At 36.8% G+C, this 25,478-nt stretch overlaps 1 protein-coding gene across 1 annotated transcript in view; it reads right to left on the bottom strand.

Moving 5' to 3' along the window:
- The window catches only part of LOC110999595, a 170,559-nt gene that overhangs the window by 137,668 nt on the left and 7,413 nt on the right, over positions 1-25,478 (bottom strand). The window contains exon 2 of the mRNA XM_022268727.2: positions 15,506-15,704. Coding sequence (XP_022124419.2) covers positions 15,506-15,668 — 163 coding nt within the window. The 5' untranslated portion in view covers positions 15,669-15,704. The remainder of the gene's footprint in view (positions 1-15,505; positions 15,705-25,478) is intronic.

Below are 25,478 nucleotides of genomic sequence, written 5' to 3'. Positions count from 1 at the left end.
AAAGCTTTCTCTTAAGACTGTTTATTTGATACAAGATTTTTTTAATTAGCCCTACACAACATTACTCCGAATAGTTTGCACTTAACAAATAATGATTAAATACATCGAGTTAAGGATTATAGGTTTAAGCATAATGCACGATGATTACCCGTAAGTGGCGGCCAGAAATGGCGATAAATAAATAGGTCGCACGAATCGCTAATGTTATTAAACGACATGCAACTCAATGCCGACTCAGATTTAATTGCAATACAACTTTATATGGTTGAGTAGAAGGACTAATTGAGAATTTTGGATTTGAACCTCAGTTAAGCGGTAATGGCGGTGACAACGGTACAACATTCGTAACTACGATTGTAATCGTTGCTATGCAAAACAACGCATTTTATTTATCAAATATTTCCGCACGTAACTATTTACTCAGCATCAAGTAATTTCCCACTGAGAGAGGTAAATACAAATTGAAAGCTTTCAAAGTGATTCGCAACTTTGAACTACATAGTCTTGAGACCCTCCTCTCCTAACAATAGAAGAAATTGGCTGAAAAATTAGTCTCTATTGTATACCAAGTCTCTAACACTTGCACTCGTCCGTCTGCGATGATCGTCTATGATGGTTGGGCTCGCTCTGTAAGAATTGATAATTCAACCATTCATAAATTAAGCGTATTTTAGTATTGAGTTTAGTTTCGAAACTAGCCGAATAGAGCATTGGATGCGAACTGTCCGTACCGTGTTACTTCGACACCATTCCGAACGGCATCAATGTTTGGCTGTCTTGATCTTGATCGTTTCTAAACGTAGAAACGATTTAAACGAAACATCACGTTTAGTATCAGGTGTAAAATTTTCTAGACATGCGCATATGAAGTTTTTATCCGATTATAAAGGGATGGATGGATAAGCATAGGCTTTTTATTTATTAAACCTTCGCTGTACTAGTTAACAAAACCTATCGATAAAATAAGTGAAGTTAATCTTACGTAAGGTTTGCTCAAGCGTAAACTTCAACATTGGGTGCGGCAAGGAATGTCTACCTATAGATTAAAGACGATCGGTCACGGAGATTTTGCGACTCAGCGTGATCCCGCGACCTCAGGCCAACCTCATTAAAGCTATAGGATTGTTTCGCAACACGCAAAGAGTTTCTTTATTAATGTGCGATTTAATGACAAACGGATTATGTTATACTAGATCAATATTTTAAATTATAATTTTCCATGTTTCATTCAGTGAGCCGTCTCAACACAGGCGGCAGAAATGTTCAATATACCTAGGTAAAACGGCGATTGTGACAAAATGGAGAAACATAACGTAGTTCTCTCATTAGGGCCGCTATCTTACGTCGGTTTATTTCGCTGAATGTGACGCGGCATGAGAAACACCATACTGCTGACATCTCAAAGAGGCAATGTTCATAGAGATACATAAGTACTTCACGCGGACATCTTGCCAAAATTATTTATTATCTTTTTGTTACTTTAGCAACTAAACCAGTCGTGTTTAAAAATGTTTCTATTTCATCATCACAGAATTGATGTTAAGGACATTTCATATAAGCAGTGAGTCTTATCATAAGCAGTTTGAGGAACTGAAGTATTTCCGACCCAATTCGCCTTAGGACCTTTCCATTCTTAAAAGGCCGGCAACGTACATGCGATTTCTCAGGCATTGAGTGTCTATATATTTCAAATAATATTGAATTTATTTATTGGTGAAAGTAAACCCAGCCACGAGGCTTTGCTGATGTGAAATAGTTGGTTTAATTAAATTCAGCAGATGTCATTTATTGCGTCGACGTCGCACACGGTTTCGCACTGTGTTCAATCTTCACACTCACAGGTCAACGCACTTTTAATTGTTCAGGCAGCTTCATTAATTACAGCCGGCATATACTTTATTGGTCTGTCATAAGAACGATCAGGGACGCCCGAAAGAATTTCAGTCACCAGGCTTATAATATTATTTACATTTTGAAATGTCACCGAGGTTGAAGTTACGTGAAAAGTAACCTCGCTCAGTGTCGGCGCAGGTGAGTTTTGAAGAACTACACTTAACTCTCCTTAGCTGAAGTCAGGATTACTCCTAGTTTAACTCTTTGTATACAATACTTACCCTTAGTCAGACACTCTTTCGTATTCCAGCTTTCTATCCGACGTTATCCGAATAATAAAGTACTTGGAAACAGATTACGACGGAATGTTCTATTTGTTGCGCCTTTTACCTTTTGTGCAATTTGTTGATTCGACGACCTCAAATATATACCGATAGCTATGAGTCACCCGCTCCTGGTTCTCTTGTTCTATCTTGCTTGTCGACCCTCGCCCTTGTTTACTTAGGACTTTGTGTTTATGCTAATTCTGCACGGATTTATCGCATAGTACGAGTGATTTAAATTGAGTGTTCAGCAGTGTTAGAGCTCGTTTTTTTCGAAAAAACAAACTTAGTACAATTTCGTAAAATTGAATGATTCATTTTGAATTGTATTGAGAGAGTTTACGATTAATTAACAACCTTAACTAAAATGACTTACGAAACCTAAGTTCAAGGTTATTTTCAAAAGCGACGAATAAAGGTTACTCGTATTAAATCTTTTGTCTCAGCAATGTCCGAATTTACACCGTGATTTTGACAATTATGAGCTCGATCGAGCTGTTAATTTTAATATTTCAATACGAAATAACGCATTAACAGTAACTCGTTTAAGCGTGGAAAAATCGTGTGCAGAGCTGAGAGTATCAAAATATAATATTACGTTGAATCAGCTTCAAACTCGATTTTAAGCAAAGCAATAAGGGGAGCGGCGGGAGATTACATATTATCGAAAAATAAATTGCCATCACGACCTACACCCAGAGTGCACGCACAAAATCTCTTACGAGTTTTTTTATTGCGAACTAAGATTTCAGAATCTTCTACAGTTTATCAACCACCGCCCGAGGGTTGTATTAGGAAATGGGATTTGATTTCAGCGAGTTTGTCTCTGAATTCGGCTCGAATTGAACAAAATCAGAGTAAAGGGGGTAATTGTCGTGCTGAAGCTGCCAACATCGCGACGTGTCTCACATATCTACTCCGCACTGTATTTTCATTCCACACTCCTTAAAGCTCGGAGCAGTCAAATCTCTCACGACTGCATATATAAATGTGACTTTAAAACATCCTATTTACCTGAAGAATAATTAATATTTAATTGTGAACTTGGCAGAATAAGACGTGGGCCAGATGTACCATGAGCGAACAGCAACACTTAATGTATATATTAAAAAGATTTCTTATTTCTTTAGTTAAGTACCGTGGGCTGCAAAAAGGAAAACGAGATCGGAGCGCGTCAAGTCAAAACGTTGGAATATTGTGTAAATCTCGGAAAGCTCGTTGATTGTCCGGGTCACTCTGCCGGTCGCGAGCCTAGACGTGCCGCGAATACACTATTGTTTAGAATCTCTGTTTTGGTTTACTCATCAACGTCTCAAATGTAGACCAATCTAATAAGAAAACACGAGTGTCCAGAAAAAAATTCCATTTGTAAAAGGTTTACTTTAACAAATGACCTAACGATGCCATTAAATTGGTATCACTGGAAAGTATAATTAATTTCGTACAAAGGGAGCGGAATATAGCAAGATCATTATAAATTCCTTTTTCAAACACAAGCCAGCGTTTTTGTTCAAGTTAAAACTCGAATTAAGAGGCGGACAGGGGCGACTCGACCGCTCTATAAAACATAATATGATGTATACGTATAGAGAAATAATAATAGTTTAGCTAGTGTGGCTATGTTCAGAACTTACCTACCTAATATTAAAGATATTCGGAGGCGTTAAATAGTAAGAGGGCACGCCTAGTGGATTGTTTAGTGACAATTAAGCGCGCTAAGCATCCTTAGAGAGAACTCTAGACGTTACGAAACTCAAGAGCAACCGGGAAATGTGAAGCGTTTCCTAACACAGTGGAGACATAGTTCTATAATTTATTACTGTTTGCTTTATTGTGCGAAGTTAATGTTTAACATATTATATACGTTTAATTATAAAAGTTTAGGTTAACTTACCAAAAACGATAGTGCCGTAAATAAATGGGTTTGCAATCGATCAAAATAAGTGGATTCATATTGGTTGGTTGGTTGCTTTTGGTTACTAAGCTATTTATTTTATTTCAAATTCGAGCAAATCGAGCATCCCTGCCACCACACATGAAGCGTAAAAGTTGCCTTTATCTCTCTGGATAGGACTATCCAAAGATTCTGGGTTCGATTCACGAGAGCGATATGCACGGACATTATTTTACATAATGAAGTAAATGAGAAATCTGATCTAACAGTTGTTTACTACAATTATTTGGAAAAGTATTGCGTAGGGCACAGTCTTGAAGTATATTGAATCAAACCTAAAAAGGTGAGCTCATTTTTCTGAATTATACACTCGCACTTAGCGAGACATCAGCGTGACACGGACCTCACTCACTGCCTATTTATTTTCATCTTCTACATCTGAGGACACCAACACAGCCTACGCAATCCATTCAGTTGTTCAACAATTACTCAGTAAGTCAATAGATAGCACAACACACTTCCAACCTTTTCATTTTTAACAAGTGTAGTACAATTGTCGATTGATTGGTTCATCCCTTAAAAAGATAAATTGGTTGATAAATTATATTATGACGTTGATGAATGCATATGTATTGTATATATAGCGTGTGTACTAAATTAATACGATAGCTTTTATCTTGCTAAGGCCTACGCGTATATACTGTAGAATCGTAGCGGGTCATGAATCTTGAGTGGAAATTTTCATTTATGCCAGTTAATTTTTTCAGGGGCTACGTGGTCCCAGTAGGCGTCCTCGAGAATCTCAAAGCGAAATATATCCTTTTTGCAGATATCGACAGAAGAGACACATTTGATAACGCGACGGTGTCCTGCAATATTTATTTGGTCGTATTTTGTTACACCCTTTAAATATGAAGAATATTTTATTATATACAGAGAGAACTTCGTAAAAAATATAATAAAGTCTTGGTGTAATCTCATCTCATTTGTGGGCTTAATGATTATTATTAATGCCATATTTTGGGATGTTGTTTTGTTTGATGATATTTTGATAATTATTCTATAGTCACGTATGTAATCAGTAATATGCAAATAATGATTTAATCAAAGCACCTGAACGATATCTTCAATAACTAATTGTGGACAAGGTCTCTTTAACCTGGAACGACAATCAAAACAACAACTAAAGATTTTTCCTACGTTAAGAAATGAACTCATTAGCCATTTCGACTTTTCTACAACGCTGGCGGAATGAAATTTTCCCATGTACCACCAAAGTTCTACTCGACCTTACTACTATGCAAACCCTACCTCACTCAAAACATGTGGCTTCGCCGTTTCATTAGAGAGAACCGCGAGAACAATTGCGCTTTACGCGAAACTAAATTACTTATAGACATCCTATTTAAACATTTATTTTTATCTATGTTTACAATCCTATATTATGTGTTGTCTATAGTTCAAAGTATTTTTCTCATGTATACCTTTATCTGCCATAAGCCGTCAACAATCCACCACTATAAAAGTAAGACAGCGTCACCGATAGCTTTTATTCATTTCAAAGGATTTTCTTCCATGTTTGCACATCACTATAAAAAAACTTTACAAAATCTCACTTCTTATATGCTTAATATACAATAGAATCGTGTTAGGGTTGCTTGCATCCCCAAACCCGTATATTTCTTAAAGTCTTGGAAGTATCTACACCACCCTACTTGCTTTAGGTACATATTCATTTTAGGTGACTATTCGCTGCTGTGTTCTCCCGTATGCTCCCAAATTCTAAAATTAAAAGCTTTGAGCGATTCTTATCAATAAAAGGAATAGACATTCTTCATAAGTGAAATATGAACGGAACAGTCGCAATAAATTTTTAGGTGTATCCGAGGTCGAGCGAGCGGCAGCCCTAGCGTGTTTGCGAGGTGATATTGTGCTCATTGTTGTGATGTTTCTTTGAGCCCTCTATTAGGGCTTTGTGTGCGGAGGAACTACACCCAATTTTATATTTCATGGCACGCTGCCCACGACTCCGCTCGCCTATTGAATTACCTTCATTAATAATAAGCCAGCTGCTTTGATGGCCCTAATAACTTGCAATGTGAAGTCCGGCCCCTTTGTATCGCACGACCTCGCACTAGTCGCTTTTTAGTGTACGCTCGCAGATATCGACTATTCATTAGATGATCACGCGTAGTGTGTCTGGGTCGTTACCCGAACCTATTCACGGCTCAGGCAGACGAAGACAGGAATGATGAGTGTAGAACAAGATTTAAAGAATGCTATCAGCAATGCCATAATTAGGGCATACAAAGACTTTCCCGGAGAATGTCTACAATAGCAATTACCCGGACATGTTTACGCCCCGGGCTTTATTTCCCGGAACTTAACGCATAAAGAGCGTTGTACGCTATTAAATGTCCTGCTTCTATTATCTCGACTACTGTGCAAAATATATTTAACTTTAAACACACCACTCTGGGACGAATTCAGTTTCCCTAATAGTTGATTATTTTAGGGATTTGGAAATACCACCCTGAAGGTAAGAAAGAATACGCGGAAAGAGTTATAAATAAAAGGTTTGTAAGTTTATTAGATAAGAAGCTTTATTTTAAAACACACAAATTGTCTATAGATATAAAATGTACATATCGCTTTTTCTTATTTATAATACTTAAAACGTTTTTAATTCGCCCAAAAAAAGTATTTTTAAAAATTATTCTCAAGTTTAACTTTTAATTTCATTCAATCATATATTATTAATATCACTATACACCCTTACACTAGACTGCATTAAGTATTCATTAAGTACATTCCTTTTCTTTCTTTTTTGGCGACTGAAACATTCTGCTCCTCAGCATAATGCTGAGCCAGCGCCAATTACAGCGACAGCAAACACGCATTACGTATTTATGTATGTCTAAAACTGCCTCAACTTGCTACATAGATCAAGACATTATATTTTGATAAACCCAATGTTCCGACTGATAATTTTTACTTATTAAGAAAAGAAGGAGAAATGGTTATGAAAGATACGACGGGTTCTGTTTGAGCCGGAGCCGTCCCTGGCAGAGCTACCAGGAGCGGCGATGCGTTCACTAGCTCTCTATAAATCACTGCGTGTGAGTCCGAGCGATAAATTAGATTCGCGGCCTCTCAAGATTACGCTTCATATCGGGTATCGGTGTCACGTCGCTCTGTCACTCTGGCACGCTGCGACTATATTTTCCGATTAGATGTTAAAGCGCATTCGAGTTGGAAGATATCGAATTGGCATCCGACGTGAAGGCCGCGGTATATGATCTATTGCTTTTGAATAAAATTGTTTGCTTTTACCCTTAAGTATTAACTAGTGTGTCAAAGACGGTATTGTTGAAAGCGGAAAACGACGCTGGCGTTGATATTGGCAAAGAATTCGCTGGAGACTACCAAACAAGGTCAAAGAGCGATTTGCGAAAAGAACAAATTATATTGGATTGTATCGGGTTCTAGAGCGTCAAAAGAGCAGGCCCCGGGGAGGCCCTTTCCTTTCTCCTTCGACCACAATCCCGCGCCCTGAGACTCGGTAAATCGGTCCAGGATCTTGTTACGGTGGCCTATACGATAATTAAGAGTAAACTGAAACGGCGTGTGCAATGTTTCTTACTTCACTTGTCTTGCAAATATTTTTAGATGTTAGACCAAGGGTGGTTTTAAAATTATAAAGAGATTATAAGTGACATTATTATTATTACTCTGAGAGTTATATTAAGTCTAAAATGGTAAACCGCTAAGTTCTAAATTGACTATTTAATAAGTAATTATTTACATCATCTTTAATAAGAAAGTAAAGTTCTAAACTTAAAATAAACTAACACTACAAAAATTATATATTTCAACTGGAGCAAGTAGAGTATTTTAGCCTCTACTCTACGTATACTATCTGCTCCATCGTAGCGCCAATCAACTTTGATCCCTTGTAAAAGAACGACATACATCATATTAGTAATAGAAAATTAATATGTGGTATGCTCGTTGCAGAGCGTTTTTAATGATTGGCTAGAAATGGAAAGGCAATTCGACGGACAGTGTTATTCGTTAAACTCTTGCTGTCTTTCTATACTTAAAATCGCTATTTAGATTAAACATTACATAGAAGATAAATCACTGTCATATCATTAAAAAATACGTCAAATATACATTTTACATTTCCGCCACTATTAAAACAACCTTACAAAATAACTAAACTGTAACTAACTGTCAAAAAGGTCATAAACAATAACCCGAGCGTCGAGTAAATCATCGCAGTAATGTATCGGTCACGTCCGCCCGCCCTACCGGTTCCCGCCCGCCCGATGACCGAGTTAAGGATATAAAATTTCCTAATATACATAAACGGTATTCGATTGTGACTTATGAGACATCTTGCCCTCTCGCTTCTCATCTCCATCCACTTCCCTAGATCCGCACATCCTCATACATCTGCGATAGCGTTAGCGCGACAACAGTCACGAATAATGCGTCTTATATTTTCGGTTGACAAAGCCGGTGCTTCAGAAAGAAACAATATCCTTGCAGAGATGCATTAATCTTTTATAGTGCGTCGACGTTCCTTTCGCTCTTCATACCGTCATGCTTACCGCGTGTTACACGCCATGGCCGATCGCGTTTTGTTGTTCATGTTCCCGCTATTAAATAATTAAGTGATTATAATTATAATCTTATCCGTTTACGATTTGGTTTTGAAATTCTAATGAGGCAATCTAGTGACTGACAATGAACATCAAAATACCTTTAATCATAAAATCATAGTTCGTTAAGTACTATTTTAATATCAATGGAAAAAAACTAAATCGCTATTCTCTTGTCTCGGCTCCGCAGTCGAGCGAGGGTCGTTACGTATTTAACTATTTCCCACCTGGAAGTGACTCGGGAGCCCTCTCGAGTCTATTGTGAGGGCCAGACAACCGAATATGCCCCATAGGTACCGACACGACTACATAACGTCGCTCGAGTGCCATTGTCGTTCAGCAAAACAAATAATTCCTCAAAGTTACAATTTCCTAAGCCTACCAGATTCAGTTCTTTACTATGATGTGTTGTTACATAAAAAATAGATTTACTATTTTTTCAATAAAAAGAGTCAGACCGTTGCAGTTGATGTAAATAATACCTAAAGGTGTCAACGGGATACAATCTACACTCAAAAGTGGCTAAGGTTGTTAATATATCTCGAGTAAACATTGACTGCAGTGTCAACATTGATAAATATGTGTTTTTCTGTTCGTCTATTTACACAATCGCGCATCGATGCAGATAGCGATTCCACGAACGAAAAGCAAATATCCCCTTAGCTACATATTCTAATGGGTTGATTTTGTTAGTGGCTAGTCCTTGGAACTCAGGGTTACTTATATATATACCTATACCATACGTTAGTTGATAGCATATAATGTTTGTTTATCTTCATGGGTTTTAATAAAAAAAACTAAAGGTGTTAAAGCATTATTGATTTAACGGTTACGGGCAGATACGGTTGTTTTGTATGTGTTAGGTAAAACTGAGTCTAACTAATCTATATATTAATTTAAACACAAATCTATATACATACATACGGACTACCCGGTCAGTTTAATAGTTCCACGTTAACCAATATAAAAATTGAGTAAAAAGTACTTTTTAAGATGCTAATATTAGTAAATACTGCACGGCTATGTACGTAATTATGTCGCTTTATTATCCTAGCCGGCAATAAACAAGACTGTCGGTATCATACATACGAACTTTCTAAGATATTCGTCTTTTTGTTAACAAATTGGGATTGCTTGCACGGGTAGACTCCTACTTATATGTAAGCATGACAAAGAAATTTTAAAAAGATTCAGTGAGAAACGCTGAGGATCAACAAATGTGTCAAACTATTAATTTTTTACAAATTATTCCACGAAGTTTTAATAATGACAACTATATAATATATGGTTCCGCAGACAGCCCTAGGGTATGGGTAACGCGTGTGTGCGTATTTCGGCTCTCAATTAGGGATGTCAACGAGCGCACTTTAGAGTTTTCAGCTGAGAATGGTTAAAGTTTCTGCGCGGATCTGGAATCTTGCGAACTTGAAGTATTGTGGAGCGAACAGTAACTATCAACGTTATCAAAACTTATCAACAATCTTTGGTTTTGACACTTTTTGTTTTTCCGAAGAATTATTATATATTTATTAAGTAGTAGGTACCATTTCCTCTTCTTCATAGCTCATTCACTTTCGTCACTCGTTACTTGCTTTATAAATATAGAATAATTTGCATGCGAAGGAAATCACTAAACAAGGTCAGCATCTTTAGGTATATTAAAGCGTAAAGTTTGTCAGCCGCAAGATAAATAGTGGAACAGTTATCTCTCGCTAATGGAGCCTCGTCCCCTCTCTTCAGCCCCACACCCCCGGGGACCCAGTGGCTAATGGCCGCTCTGTTGAATGACAATTATTCGAAGGAAAAATATATATATCTTAAGATCAGGAAGACAACGTTTAGTGGACAAAAATTAGTTTTAATTTTAAAACGGGAATTTAATTTTGAATCTCGGCTCTTTGAGGAGAATGAAAATTTGAACTCTTTTAACCTTAAAATTTTCATACCTATGAAAGGCATTAGCAATAATTTTGTAGTCTAAAGCTTTTTAAATCACAATTTTCTTGACGGGTGTATCTATCTAGTGCTAACTTTTAAGTCATGCCTGGGAGAAGGTTTTAAAGATTTAGGCTTAACTAACGTGATTAAAAGACACTTTTGATAGGCCCATATTCTAATTTAATATCATCTACGTATTGATAAGCGATAGGATTAGGAAGCCATTGTGATATGACGCGTCTACGACGAGTTTTTTTTAAACTTTATAATTGGAATAACCAGTACTCAAGTGTATTAGCATATTACCTATACCTATACTATGAAATCAGGAATACATATTTCGGGAAAATAAGGTTGATACATGCACTTATTAAAGCATTGTAAAGATTTCTATTAAATAATGTAAAATGGACCAGCATATGTGAATGTTTCGTAACAAAACTATCTTTGAATGCAAATAAGCGTTCATCGAAGCGCGGTTCGCGAGCCGGTATCGACTTGTTTTGAATCTCAAAGCACAGCACGCTAGGGTTGCCAGAAGATAAAAAAAAATTTTTAGACCATTATTTTTTTTCTTTAACAGTAATAATTACATACTGTACTAACGGAAACATCACAGGTTTTCTATATTCTGATAGCTTTACGAAATAATATGAAAATTATCTATTACATATATTATTTTCGCTCGATACTCTAGTAATTACGAATTTACTTTACGCTCGTTTAGATGTAGATAGATATCTTTAATGCTTGTTTCATTTAAAATTTTTAATGAAAGATATCCTACATAGAAAGCCCTACGATAGCTGCCGACACGCGCGAGTGTTGAAGCCCGTGCTCCGGATGAATTACTGTTGTCGATAAAAGTGACCGAAGGGCTCTAACGAATTCACCAATACGGCCTTTGTGGAGGTGCACTTCGGCTAATGATCAAAACTTCTCATGTTGAACCAACACCAAAGCTGTTTTACCTAGGACTGATCACGATAGAGAAGAACGGTTTAAAAGATTTAACTACATTCTTCAGGATTTTTGATGTCACAAAGGATCGATAATGTGATTTAAAAAAAAAGAGAGAATATTAGCATAAAATTCCGAAATTCAATAATCAACTACTATTTTTTTAATATATAATTTTAAAAGGCCCGTTTTACAAATATGGAACGTTAATAAATTCCCTAAAAGTTGCTTGTGTAAAACAAACAAATTAATTCTATTATCTCATTAAATACTGATAATAGAGACAAACCACAAAATATTGATGTATTCGTCGCTGTCACCACAGTTCCACATTAGAATGAGCTAGCACACAATAAAACTATTCTGTGAGCAATTCAACCCTTCGACGGGAACCGTCCGGAGGACACAATGCCCTGATAATTAAGTCCCCATTCATTCATCGGGTACGTGACAGGAGATGTCCGACGCACGCACCCGAGGAGGGGCAGTAGAGCCGCGTGGGATGTGTCAATACATTAGTTTATAGCCTTTCCTTTACAATGTAACGCGCTATCGTTGTTTTCTGTATTGATATTTAAGAGAAGAAATAGTTTATTATAATAGCGATACGATAATACAGTAATACTTTTTAAGAGAAGAGGCGAAAGTTGCCCATTTGATCCACATTAGACCACACTGATAGCAGAACAGATGCTCATGTCACGGAGCCGCTACTCATTATACGATGCATTAATACTGGTATACGCTTCGTTAACATCGCGGGAAACTTCACGTTGTTTATAGTGCGTGAGGACACATATAGGCCGCCTTGCCATTAATAAGGTTATTTTAGAATAATAAGAAATACGTGGGCCTTCTTTTACGTTAGGAGTCATTCACTCGTTTGAAGGATGTGGTTCCCAGCTCCAAGCTAATTGCGCTAAGTTGGTGCGGCACCGTAAGCGGTTAGCGGGCGCAGGTCTAATTATGTTAAGAGGTCACTTTGAGCTGCGCCGACACTTCCGGCACCGCTCACGACTACTACGTGTATCAGCACACGCCGGGATTACATTGTTTTGAACGGATCGGGCACATGAAAACTACACCCTGTGTTCCTAACAGTTTGGGTAGGTACTATAGACCGGTGGTAGACCGGATAATATCGAGCGAGTTAGTCGAGCATAATTATTATCATTTAAAAGTCAATAGCGACATGTGGGAAGTAACATCACTCAAATCGAAAAATTCAATTGCATAATATTGAGGTGCCCATTCTTGCTACTTCTTTTTACTTTAATAGGGGACACAAAAACGAGCCAACGAGCATGAGGTCGGTCTGATCATAAGCGATGCCAGAGGGCTCGCGATCGCGTTGCCGGCCTTTGAACGAGGATTCAGTTTCTGTTGTTTTGGAACCCTTTCTTATTTTTTGCAAAGCTGTTTTCAACACGTGGTAGTTTTAAAATCCATAAGAATGATATATCGCTGAAATGTCGTCATGTGAGCCTAGCTGCAGTACAAATAAACAAGCGGGCGCAGCGTCGACAGGTCGCACGCCGCTCGTCACTCCTCTCAGTTGTCGTGTTGTGTGTTGTTGTCGTAACTCCCACTGGCCCTCTGATTACTTTACCTAACACTCTAACTTGCTATGTCAAAGTTAACCCGGCAAACAGCCCGTTACTCCACATCGCACCTAACGCGACACGCTTTTGCGAGCAAGCTCCTAAAACAAAACGTGTCCTCTCGATGTGTGTGTCATTTCGTATAATGATATATAATATCATCATAATATATAATAGATGATAATATGTTTTGTGGTAAAAGACTTTATTTTAAATTTAGTAAAGGCTCCCATTAGGATTCTCTATGGGTATGTGTGTTTTAAATATTGGCTTTGAACAAATGAGGATTAATCAAAGCTCGTAGAACGCAAATGAAAAACTGTACATTTTGACGAGTTGGGTCGCCCCAAGCGTACACAAGTTTTTAATATCCTGTATGTTTAATACGGGTTGCATACGAAATGTAAACGTGTATTTTGTTGTGAGTATGATAAAAGATTACATAAAACTCTGATACTACTCATTAGATTTTGAAGAATCGGAAACATTCATTTCTCTGGATAGAATTTGGTTAAATAAAATAGAACTAAAATAGGTATGCATATGTGATTATAAACTAGTTATACTGAGAGTTCAACAAACCAATTCAAAGAATTAATGAGTTGTTGAGGCGCTGCTGTCGACTCGAAAACACAAATCGACACAACAAGTGAAAAAGTGTCAAGTAGTGCGTTCATGTTATCTCGTAAGTAGAGCAAAGCTGTGACAAAGTTGGTAACTGGTGGGCAGCAGCAGGCATCAAGTCGGTCGACGTGTGTCAGCCGGCCACTGGATAACTTTTGTAGGACTTATATTGTTCCATCGGTTGCATAAAAGTAAGTAGGTACTGTAGGATGAAAGTGTCGCTACCCGCGTAAAGAAACCCTGAAATGTACGAGAACTACATAACATCTACCGTCGTCACACAGCTGCAGTCCCGTATCGCTCTCGTGGGACTCGTTCGCCTCAACTGCATATAGATGCGATGCACCTAATGTTATCTTCAATAGTTTATAAGTGTAATGGTATTGCTTAAAATGTTATATCCTTCCTGGAAAAAAACGTCGTATGTGTGCTGCTATGTTTAAAGTAAATAAAGGAGAGCCAACGTCCTGACGACGGCGAGATACTGTTCGGTCGAGTCACGCTGCGGTGAGTTAGATGGGCCTACGTGACGTCATTATATACGTAATTGGTTCCACTTGAACTTGTAACGATCTAATTGCTTTTTCTGGACATTATCTAACAGTAACGTCCAACTTATACAAAAATGCCCAAGTATAAGATCGATCAGGTCGTATACATGCGCAGACCGAATTGCAAATAACAGAAGACAAATCGTAGTAAGTTGAGGCATCGAACGGTCGCAGGTGCGGATTGGCAATTAGAACAATTAATCATGGGAACGAAGGTCGTTTGCGAGACAAAGATTGGTGAGGTGACATAAATCGTGCGCTATCTGCGCGCATTAAATGCAAGCTTCTGTCCCAAAATGTTCGCGGGAGCAAAAAATCTCCGGTGTAATTGGAGGTAATCAGTCCGGTTTAATAAGCTTTTAGCTGTTGCGCGAGCCCTAATCCTATTCGCTACGAATGTAAGAGACTTGGCCATACAAATTCGATTGCTGTGTTTTATTGTTGGACGACAAGGACAAGTGTCATTTTACTATAAAGCTATTCAGGGCAAGTATTAAAAAGTATTCTATTAGAATGGAAAGAAGTCTTATACAAAAAGGTGGAGCGCCGAATTTTAGTGTAATAAACGAGGTCTAAAACGTTCACGGAGGGGAGTGACAGAGTGCGAGAGGCAATTTGGGAGTACATAAATTAATAAGAGCTTTGTGAGCTAAGGGCTCGGCGGACGACGCGGGGCGCATACCTTAGTCTCACTTCCGTTTCGCTTTACTCCTAAATGACTGCTACCGAAAGCCAAGAGCGAGATATCGCTTATTTTAAATTGCGTTGTAATACATAAAATATACCTTAAACTAAGTAAGAAAAAATGCCACTTTCACATGAATAATATAATTTAGCTCGTCGCAGACATAATTGTCGACGTCGCCTAGGTACGACAATGGCTCCTCGGGTGAACATTACCGAAAGATACCAGTTCCGCTCTTCACTCTTGTATCTCCTTACAGTCGAGTGCGCCCCGCTTCCAAATGTAGCAGAGCGGACCTTTAATATGCTGTACGTTAACGCTATACATCCGGAAAGCAGAAACCCGTTCGTAATAAAAGATATTAATTTTGTTTTGGAATTGAATTTGAATCTACAACTAATATTTTATATAATTCATAATAAGCCTTACCTCCATCATCAGGAATATTCAGCAGCTTTTTGGCGCCAGGACTGGGTCCCCTGACGGCAGAGAGGGCCCGCTGAAGGGTCTCGCTCATCTGCTTCGATTGCCCGAGCTGCCCGCCCGCCCACATCACGAGCAACGTCGCCCACACGAGCCCCGCGTGACTCATGGCGTATGCCTTACGCTACATGCTTTTGTTGATCATCTGAAACACGATTAACTTTATATTAGAATTAACTACAATTATAAAAGATTCATTGGATCCTTAAAACGCCGAAGTTTTTTAAAAACAATTAAAATCAAGGACACCACATACACCTTATGTTACTCCATAAACTCGTTATGCTTCTTGGCCTTAAATAATAAAAAATATGAAATAACACATATTTCGATGAGAGCTCTCAGCGTGGCACAATTTAGCTGAAAAAGCAGAAATAAAAAGCGGAATTCTATTTCATTCGGAAAGCAGCTTCGTTGGCGGTTTGAAATACAATTAGAAACTTTGAGTACTATTTCACTGAAAAACCACATCCATGTTGAAAATACTGAGAGAAGCAGAACTGTCAGTCATTATTTTTGTCAGATGAACTGGAGATATTATAACGAGATGCCGCTTTTGGGTCGCACTTATTTAGGAAAATCCGATTTTCATTTCAACATACGTAATCATCTGCTCTAGCAAGTTCTGTAGAAGAGTTCAGACGAAATTGAATGATTTTCATATGGGTAAAACATACCGTTATTGACAAAACACGATCACTCAACACTGTCAGGACACACAAACACAACTATTAATATTGACGGAAACCACAATAATTCCAAATTTTCACTACTTAGGTAATAGAAGTTAACAAAATCCACAATATCCCATTTCGTTAAACCGAATGAAACTAACCTAAGAATTTTAACTAAACCATTTGACCACCAATAAGCTTTCGAAACTTGAACGAGTATTTACAAAATAATTGAAGCATATATTTATAAAAATAAGTCGTACGCCTTTGGTAATAGAGCACGCACGCCCGCAAAGTACGAGCGTCTCGAACGCCAGGGAACGCATCTTTGTATTCAATTCTCTACCTGAGTCTTGTCCCTTTTTTCTTTATGTTACATTTAATTCCAATACTTCTTAGTGCCATACTCTTTAAGACGATAATCGCCTGACAGTTAAGCGATGACTATTGCAAAAGTTTTTTGTGCAGTTGGAACCGTTCAGGTGAAGGAAGGTTACGTGGCGTACGAAAACTCATCAATGATAATTCATACAATTCGTGGTACAAATAAACTCATAGTGTGACTCATAATTCTCTAGATCTTGATATTCAGCTGACATGACTGTAATTTCGAATTACTTTTACCAACTTCTAAAAAATAAATACCTTTGATAAGTATAAAAAAATTATATCCTAGTATGAAAAATTTTACATTTATATATATCTAATAACACAAATATAGTGTATATTAGAGTATATTATTAGTATTATATATTTCGAAATATTAAACAAATTGTGAACTAGTCTGACGATAAATATTGTTGCAAAAAAACTTTTCTTTTTTCAACTTCTTAATTATTTTAAAAACTTCTTTCGATTTTATTACACAATTATAATTTACAAATAAAAATATGGAATGGGGTGGATTGCGTTGATAGCTGTAACAACACTTCACCTGTCGAAGACCAGAAAAGATCCGGGCGGCTGCGTGCTTTAAGCCATAAGCCATAAGTCGTCGAAACCCCGTTGGGAAGCAAAATATCTTGATTGAGATCTGATGCCTGGCCGTCATCTAGTCCAATCCTACACCCATTACTTCAAATTATGGTCATTTTTAGAGGACACTGTGCTCTAAATGCCACGGTGCCATCGAGTTTCTTTGAAATTTCCCTTGGAAACAGTGCGTAGTAGTGGTCCATGGACTAGTTGCCAATTAAATTAAAGGCCCCTATAAAAGCCAAAGATAACCATTTCGAATAGATTTTTTTGGTGAGACTTTAATTCATTAAATAAAATGAATTTTTATCTGTAGCAGAACTAACTGGCTGGACTAGTTTAAATGCACACAAGATTTTGTCTCTCATGTATACTGACATCATTCTCCACTCGTTATTTTTAAGTCAGTGGATACATTTAAGTTTTGGAACAAGTCCTTAAAATTCTACACCCATCTACTTTTTAATATCAATCATGATTCTGAATACAATTCTCGACAAAATATTATGCTTACTTTTCACGTAAGCGTTTATTTGAGAAAGATGTTTACATTATTTCTGGAAGAGGAGTATGACTGCAAGAGGGACGGCGTTGGTCAATGGCAGGAAATACTTACTTAGTTATAAAACTTTGATATCATTTATCCTGTCATATTTTAAATGTATTCTGAATTCCAATGGTAATGCGTGCGATACAAATTAATATTTTATGTACTTACTATACGAAAATTGCAAACTGCAAATTTTAATTTAAGCGCATATCATGCGTTGATTAAAAATGAATATTCAAAGCTTTTTATGGCATATGCCACGGAAACATTAATAAACCTTTGAAAGCCGAAACCCGACACAATTAAAGTTTTGGAGTTTAAATAAATCTAAATGAAAAACCTGTAACGTCGAAACAACTGCGACGCGACGAGGACACGTCTTCAGAATTCCCGATCGGAATAAAAGCAACGGAGAGGTTGAGGTGGTCCCGGGCCGCCAGCGATTTGCATACAACACCGATATTCAATTAGTTAGTAATTGTCCATCGCTAATGAGCACACGCGGCCTCTTAATGAACAGACACAACGCAGCGTCCATTAATTAAATTAATTTCACCCAATAACAAAGTATTCATTACAGATAGCCGTCTTTATCACTACAATCAACAAACGACATTCTAATAAACATCGGATTGGTTAAAGCCAGGCTTGATAACAGTAATCAGGAGGGTTGGGAGGAAGAATAATGTGTTCGTTTTATATAAATTTAAAATAATCGCAAGGTGTCAGGGACTTGTAGAGGCAAACAATAGTTAGTGCGACGGATACCTCGATGAGTCAACACAAAGCACATCTCCTAATCACTCTGGCAGAATGAATGCAAATCCAATACAATAAATCCGCCACAAATATAAGTTAGCATCGTCCGTCGGTCCGTTCATAAATATTCAGCGAGGCCCGCACCCGCCGCGCTGACACAACACACCAAACCCGAGTTTGATCAACTTCACTAATTAATTTTAATTCAATTTATAACAGCTGACCTTACTGGAGACCAGTACGTCTACCGACTACTTTAAACGAGACGTATGAATCCAAAATTCTTAAGAATGATTAAAATAGACACATCTCTCGCTAATCGCACCAACAAGCGCTTTAATAAAACTTTGACAAGCCTTTTGCAACCATATCTCTTGCTCCCTCCCGTTATTCATTCTGTTGGGATAGGGAGGTCCGGGAAGGCTGGCCGTTAGTAACACATTTGGCTCTTCAGCCATTACCTACTGTTTATGGCAGCCGCCGACTGTTTGCAAATAGGTTATACACATGATACTAATTTCAATCACCCAACTATTACCTAAAGTTACTTAAATAAAATACTAAAATTACGTATCACAATCGGAATATACGAGGGTAACACTGAAAATGTTTAGAACTGGCCAGTTAGAAACATTGCTACTGAAACCATTTTTGAATTTAAATTTTTTAACTCGTTGGAACCTAAAGTAGTACATTGTATTCATTTGTCATTTGTTTTTGTAAACTGGCGGCAAACCTAATACTCTTATTACACGTGAAAATGAACCTAACGCGAGAACGCTGCATATAGGATATGCATTGCATATGAACATTATTATAATTAAGTATGTATATCCATGTTTCTTACGAATTATTTTAAACAAGAATCAAACATTTGTTCTGCGTCGCCTAATAACTCCGTATCGGTGCACAGACGGACATCGAGTCCGCATACAATAGCTCAGTCGCCGCAAAATTGTCAATACAACGATTCATACCGTTGATTCACATTCAGAGCCCAATTAAAGTCGGAATAGGAGCGGGGTTTTCAAAAATAAAAAATCCATTTAAGTACAAGGAAAATGTATAACTACAAACCGGAAAAACCAAGATATCGATTAAAAATCTGTGTTAATAATTCAAATGGAGCGATAAAACTAAACGAGTTCAATCAGCCGTAACGACTAACGAGTAGCAACTAGCGAATCCGTTCGATGACGCGCGTTCAAATACAGTTTAACATCTGTACATTGCTCGTTACAAAAGGATGTTGATGAGTATAGTTGCCACACAAAAAGCGTTGTAAATCGAATGCTTTACAGCAGTATAGTAAAGTTTTGGCTGCGCATCGAGTGCGCTGACCACACATCGATAAACATTTAACTGTGTCGGACCACACGCGATTTCTCGATAATTTTACTATGGATATATTTTGCAATATTTATACATTAACTGTTTTGAACAGCGAGTGCGGCAATTCTAGATACGCACTTCATATTCAATAGCTGGTAGGACAGATTAATCCTCTTTCGAGAAAAGTATATGTTTATTCATAAAATAAAACTAATTGTAAATCTCCAAAACGAACAAAAAGTAGCTAAATAAAAGGCCAATAGTACTCACGACAATATATATATCATTTAGTCGACTTGACGCTGCTAAACTTTAATCCAATTTGTGACAAATGATAATTTTCATATTATTGGAAATGAAATGTAACAGATATTCGCAACCAAATAAATGATATAGAACGCGGAATGTGCTATTTGGGTTCATTGTTTAGAGCTAATTACTGGCGGACTTAATTAGTTCCGGCTATTACACCTGCGCCACGCGACATTCACAATAACATTCGATTCATAATTTGTAATTTCAAATGATTCATTTCTAATCTAATAGAACCTTGATAAACAAATTATGGGACAACCCTCCTAACTTTCGACGATTTCTCTGCTTACCTATTTTTGACGATGATTTATACAACAAAACCTAAAAGGGGTAACGACGCTCAGCAATCCTTCCAGATGACGTAATCTCCATCTGAGAGTCTGGTTACAGGGCAATAAACAACGTCAACGAAACCGGCACTATTATAGGAGTATGACATTCGTTGGATAGTACGGCGATGGCAAATTTAAATACTTAAACAGTCTTCGGTAAGTAATCAATCTTTGATCGTAATAGTTTTAAGTGCAGGTACAACCTACAAACTTTATAATTACGTAGTATTAGTTCCGTTAAGTTCACCATGAATCGTATAATCTAAAGTTAATTAGTCACTTAACACAATAGGAAGCCCCGGGCCGTTTCCCAGTAACACGAGTCGTGACATCCTCACGATTAGATATCCTGCGGCTGGCCTACGAATGCTTTACCTGTATTTCCTTTTACTAGTTCAATTGATTATTAACATATATTAAGCGAGATATTAATCTTATTTTTTAAGCAACGCATTATAAACTTATAAAAACAGAGGAAACTAATATGTCAAATATAAGATGGGATTGGCCAATATATAAATAGAATTATCGTCTAACCACAGCTGAGCAGGATGAGATTCAATGAGATATAAATAGTTTGTATGATGATTTTACGTAAGAATTGCTATAATATTGATAATATCTTGCCGTCTGTTGTCGTAGACTTTATTACTTTTATAAAATAAGGGTTAAGTTAATTTCGACAAAAATGGCCGATTGGACGGATACTGATTTTCAAGAAACATAATTATAAAGAGTCGAGGCGAGCGATCGGTCACGATATCCAAAACGTGCTGAATGATAGTCAGCTATAATATGCTAAAAGGCCTCCGCGTACACCGATTTCCCGATTTTATTGAACCAGTAAAAAATGGCTGCCTTGAGGATAAACCGATGGTTAGATAACTCGAAACCGTCGTAACTTGACGTATGATTTTACCAACTGCGACGCCGTCCTCAATTTAATTACAATTATTATCAAAAAAGGACAGCCATAATAGGTATAAATATAATATATATATATTATTTCCTTCAGTCTGAGATTTGCAGTGTCGGTCGTCGAAGAGCAAGTTTAAATCAAGTGCTAGACGCTTAGCGAGTTGCTCTTAGCAGCCTAACTTTATCACTGTATTCCCGCTTTATGTAGGTACTGCTAGTGGTTCGACCTCACCCGAAAATGTTACTGTCATACTTTATAAGAGTTTATTACTTTAACGAAATAAAGTGTTTTATGTCCATAGTAAAATTATGCAAGTATAATCTATCACTATGTGGAAAATAGCATAGTAATATTTTGCGGGAAGCCGATGTGAGATAAATTTATGATGAAATAAAGTACGAACGACTAGTAATCCGGTGCACATTCAATTAGCCGATTGGCACAAGCGATACAAGAGCACAGATTAACCATAATGCATATCCAGACAATATTGATTTGCCTTCCGGAATTAGTTTTTATTCTGCTTGTTCGTGTGTTTACGCTAGTCTCATCTCAACTGATGTCTTTAGCGGTTTTCATCAATAGCTTAAGCTGGGTGTGAGCACATATGGGCTACACAAGAAGTTGTCGATCTTTGAATATATTTAAAAATATAATCCATAAATCTCTCTAAGCGTCATTGTGTTCATTTCATTGAAATGCAATATCGAGACGAAATTTATAGACCCACATATGTATAGGTAATCATGTATGCACCTACACGATTCAGTTAAATAAATAAACAACAGACTGCACCATATTAAATAAATATATAAGATCGTTGCGTTTCCCCAAAATAATAAGTCGATTAATATGTTAAAGTAGGTACAAAACCCCTCTCTTGGCTCTGAATGGCTGACATGACTCAAGCCACTGAATGGGTTGTGGACACATTTGTCCCAATAGTCAAGCAGTTGAACACTTCATACATGTCAATTTTGGCTGTGGTATCTGCGTTGCTTCACGTTTTTCTGCTTTATCACAAAAGAGTTCTTCCTGGGTTAATTTTCTATATAGATTTATATAGAAATAAAATTTATTGGTGCACAGGTAAGATTCAATAGCACGACCTCAAGGTATAGACTCGCATACTTATACATACACTAACCTAACCTGCTGTATTCGATCTAATAGCCCGGTATCATAAACTTTAAGCGCTGTTTTAGTTATTACTTATGGTTTTGGTACAATTTTCTTTTACAAAAAGACTTCTAAGAACATATTTTCTTGTTCATCGAATGTCGTGCGGCGCTCTCCAACCTGCAACAGGTAAGGCCTTCACCTTAGGAAGTTTTTTATTTTTAAAGGCTGAGCGTTGCCTGATAATTTATTTATAGCTTCAGCAGGAAAATGAATCATAATTACGTAAGGGTTATTACACGAAGACGCGACACCAGCCAGCAAACTAATCAATATTTAAATATATCCTTTCCAGGAATCAAATTTATTAATAGCGTTGAAACAATTGAAAGCAGTAAGTGTCCTTCCATAGTATTAGTATTGTGGCGCTGTTTGAAGCATTAGGTAGATAGGTATTCCGAGAAGCGGAAGGCAAGGAGTTGATGCGTAATTACAACTTGGTAATCTTCTCAAATCATTTGCTTGCATTATTAATTACGTTCTAAGCCTCCAGAGAACATATGTTATATCTCTATTTTATTTTAATTATTATTTGTCATATTAACAGATTAAATTTTAAAATTAATAAAGGCAGGGTAAAATATACATATCATGTTTCCATTGTTTCTATAAAACCATGAAATTTGTTTTTAAAAAAACAAATTTATAATATAAAATACTAACTACTACTTACTTACTAACTTAAAAAAATAAAAACTGAAATTCTATGAAACGAATATTGTTTTTTCTTATTGGGCTTTGTTTACAATTACTTTGATTTAAATTTGAATTTTATAGCGATATTGAAATTCTCGTTCCGTTCTGCGTACTAATTACGAGGTATGTCAGTGGCACTAATCGGTCATAATTCGTGCAAGGGTACAATTTGTATTAAGTAGTATTTTCTCAACGTTAGAATTTGGTAAACACAACCCTACAGAGGACATCACCGGCTCTAATTACTCGTTACATAAGTTATGAAGCAGGCTATTATAACCATTGTAAATCGTCATGTGCTGCAAGTGTTTACTATGTATAACAATACATAGTAAACACTTTTTGTTAAGCGCCAACAGGGTTTATCTTTGGACTAACAAGAATAAAATCTACTTTAATGTAATCTCTTTTTTTAAAGGTATCAGTTTGTTGTGACAACAATATTACGAAGTTTAAAATATGATCAAAGAAATGCACCCCGAGTGTCGTCTGTCGAGTGTTTAATATCTCTCGAGAGTTAAGAATGGTTTTTGAGTCACGTCACATTGCTCCCATAATTCCGTTCACGTCCAAATATATGCTTTCGAAAAACTTTTAGTTTAGACAAAAACTAATAATGATCTTTAGAAATGACTACGATCAACTTTGCTTTGGTTATTTCAGATCTATTTTATAGTAGTGTTGAAATTGTTAGTTATAAGTTTTACTATACTAAGTAACAACATATTATGGACTTATTAATTGATCTGAAATAAATGATTTTTATTTATTTAAAACCAGTTAACTTCGCCTCCAAGTGCAACAGATATATTTTTTTTCTAATGGATATTAATAATAATTATATTTCGCCTTTATAGATATAATTTTATACAGTTGTCATTTTCAGTTAAACACATTTCAATTTTTAATCGTCTAGTGGATCAGTTTGCCCTTTTCTGACAAAGGCCTCCTCCAAATCCAGCCATTCCTCTCTGCACTGTGTCAATCTTTGCCATTGCCTTTGCTGTTGTGTATCCACTATATCTTTATTATATTTTTTATTTTGTCTCTTCTTTTTTTCCCAATCATACATCGTTCCATCGCACATTGACATACCATATGTTAGAAGGTACAGTATACAAGTATTTAAGAGCTTTCGTTTTATTACCATCTTCGTTTTCATAACTTTTTTAACCGCCCAAAAGCTCTTCCATGCTTTTGCGATTCTTGATTACCTTAAGCGTGTATTAATATAATCTATATAGAATCTGAACGCATAAACAGTTGTAAGCAGAGGGCGGCGTTATGTAGATGTGTCGCGATATCGCGGGAAATTTACGGCGTGTAATATTGCGAGAGTTGAGCAAATGTTCGAATTATGGACGCGCTGAAATACTCGCGTCTCACTTGAGACAAATGCAACGCGATATACACTATCATTGTTCATGTTCCCCATATATATATTTCTTCCAGAGTAAATACAACGATAACAAATCCAAGATTCGACATTTTTTATTTCAAGAAATTAAGTATATGTAGATACATTAATACGTGTATCCTTATAATACAGATTTGATGTATTAAAAAAACTAAATCCTGTATTTCTTTACACCTTTAAATACTGAAATTTGGTGAGGCGTTTTTTAAATGAAGCCCGGCCGATTGATTACGTCCTATGATGTCTTGACTCTACCCGGCAGAGGGTGAATGTAGCGGGTTAATAAAAGATCGCAATCGTGTGTTAAACGTCTCTTGACGTCGTTAACGTAACATGTGTCACGTAATGCGCCGCTTTATATGCGTGTCAGAGTCACGCAGGCTACAGCTATCACTTTGCGCCTACTCGGAGTCGGGAACGCTCAGCCTCAGAGCTTGCTAATTACCTACTCTGGAGCTACTCTTCCAAAACATACTGATACTTTGTTCCTGTACCTGTACTTTACTGTGTGACTGTACTAATTAACATTTAATTATTATCTATTTTCATCATCCACTATTACATTTTTGGATTTAGTTTATTTAAGCACTTATTTCTAAAATTGCTAAAATGTTTTATGAGACTTATATATATATATATCTTAATATATATATTTCTTGTGTGCGTGTGTATGTGACTGAACTCCTCCTAAACGACTGGACCGATTTAGACGAAATTTTTTGTGTGTGTTCAAGGGGATCTGGGAATGGTTTAGATTCACAATTTTGTCCG

Source organism: Pieris rapae, chromosome 18, assembly GCF_905147795.1.
Source record: "Pieris rapae chromosome 18, ilPieRapa1.1, whole genome shotgun sequence".
Taxonomy (NCBI): domain Eukaryota; kingdom Metazoa; phylum Arthropoda; class Insecta; order Lepidoptera; family Pieridae; genus Pieris; species Pieris rapae.
The sequence above is the reverse complement of the archived record's forward strand: the minus strand, read 5'-3'. Positions and strand labels throughout refer to the sequence as shown.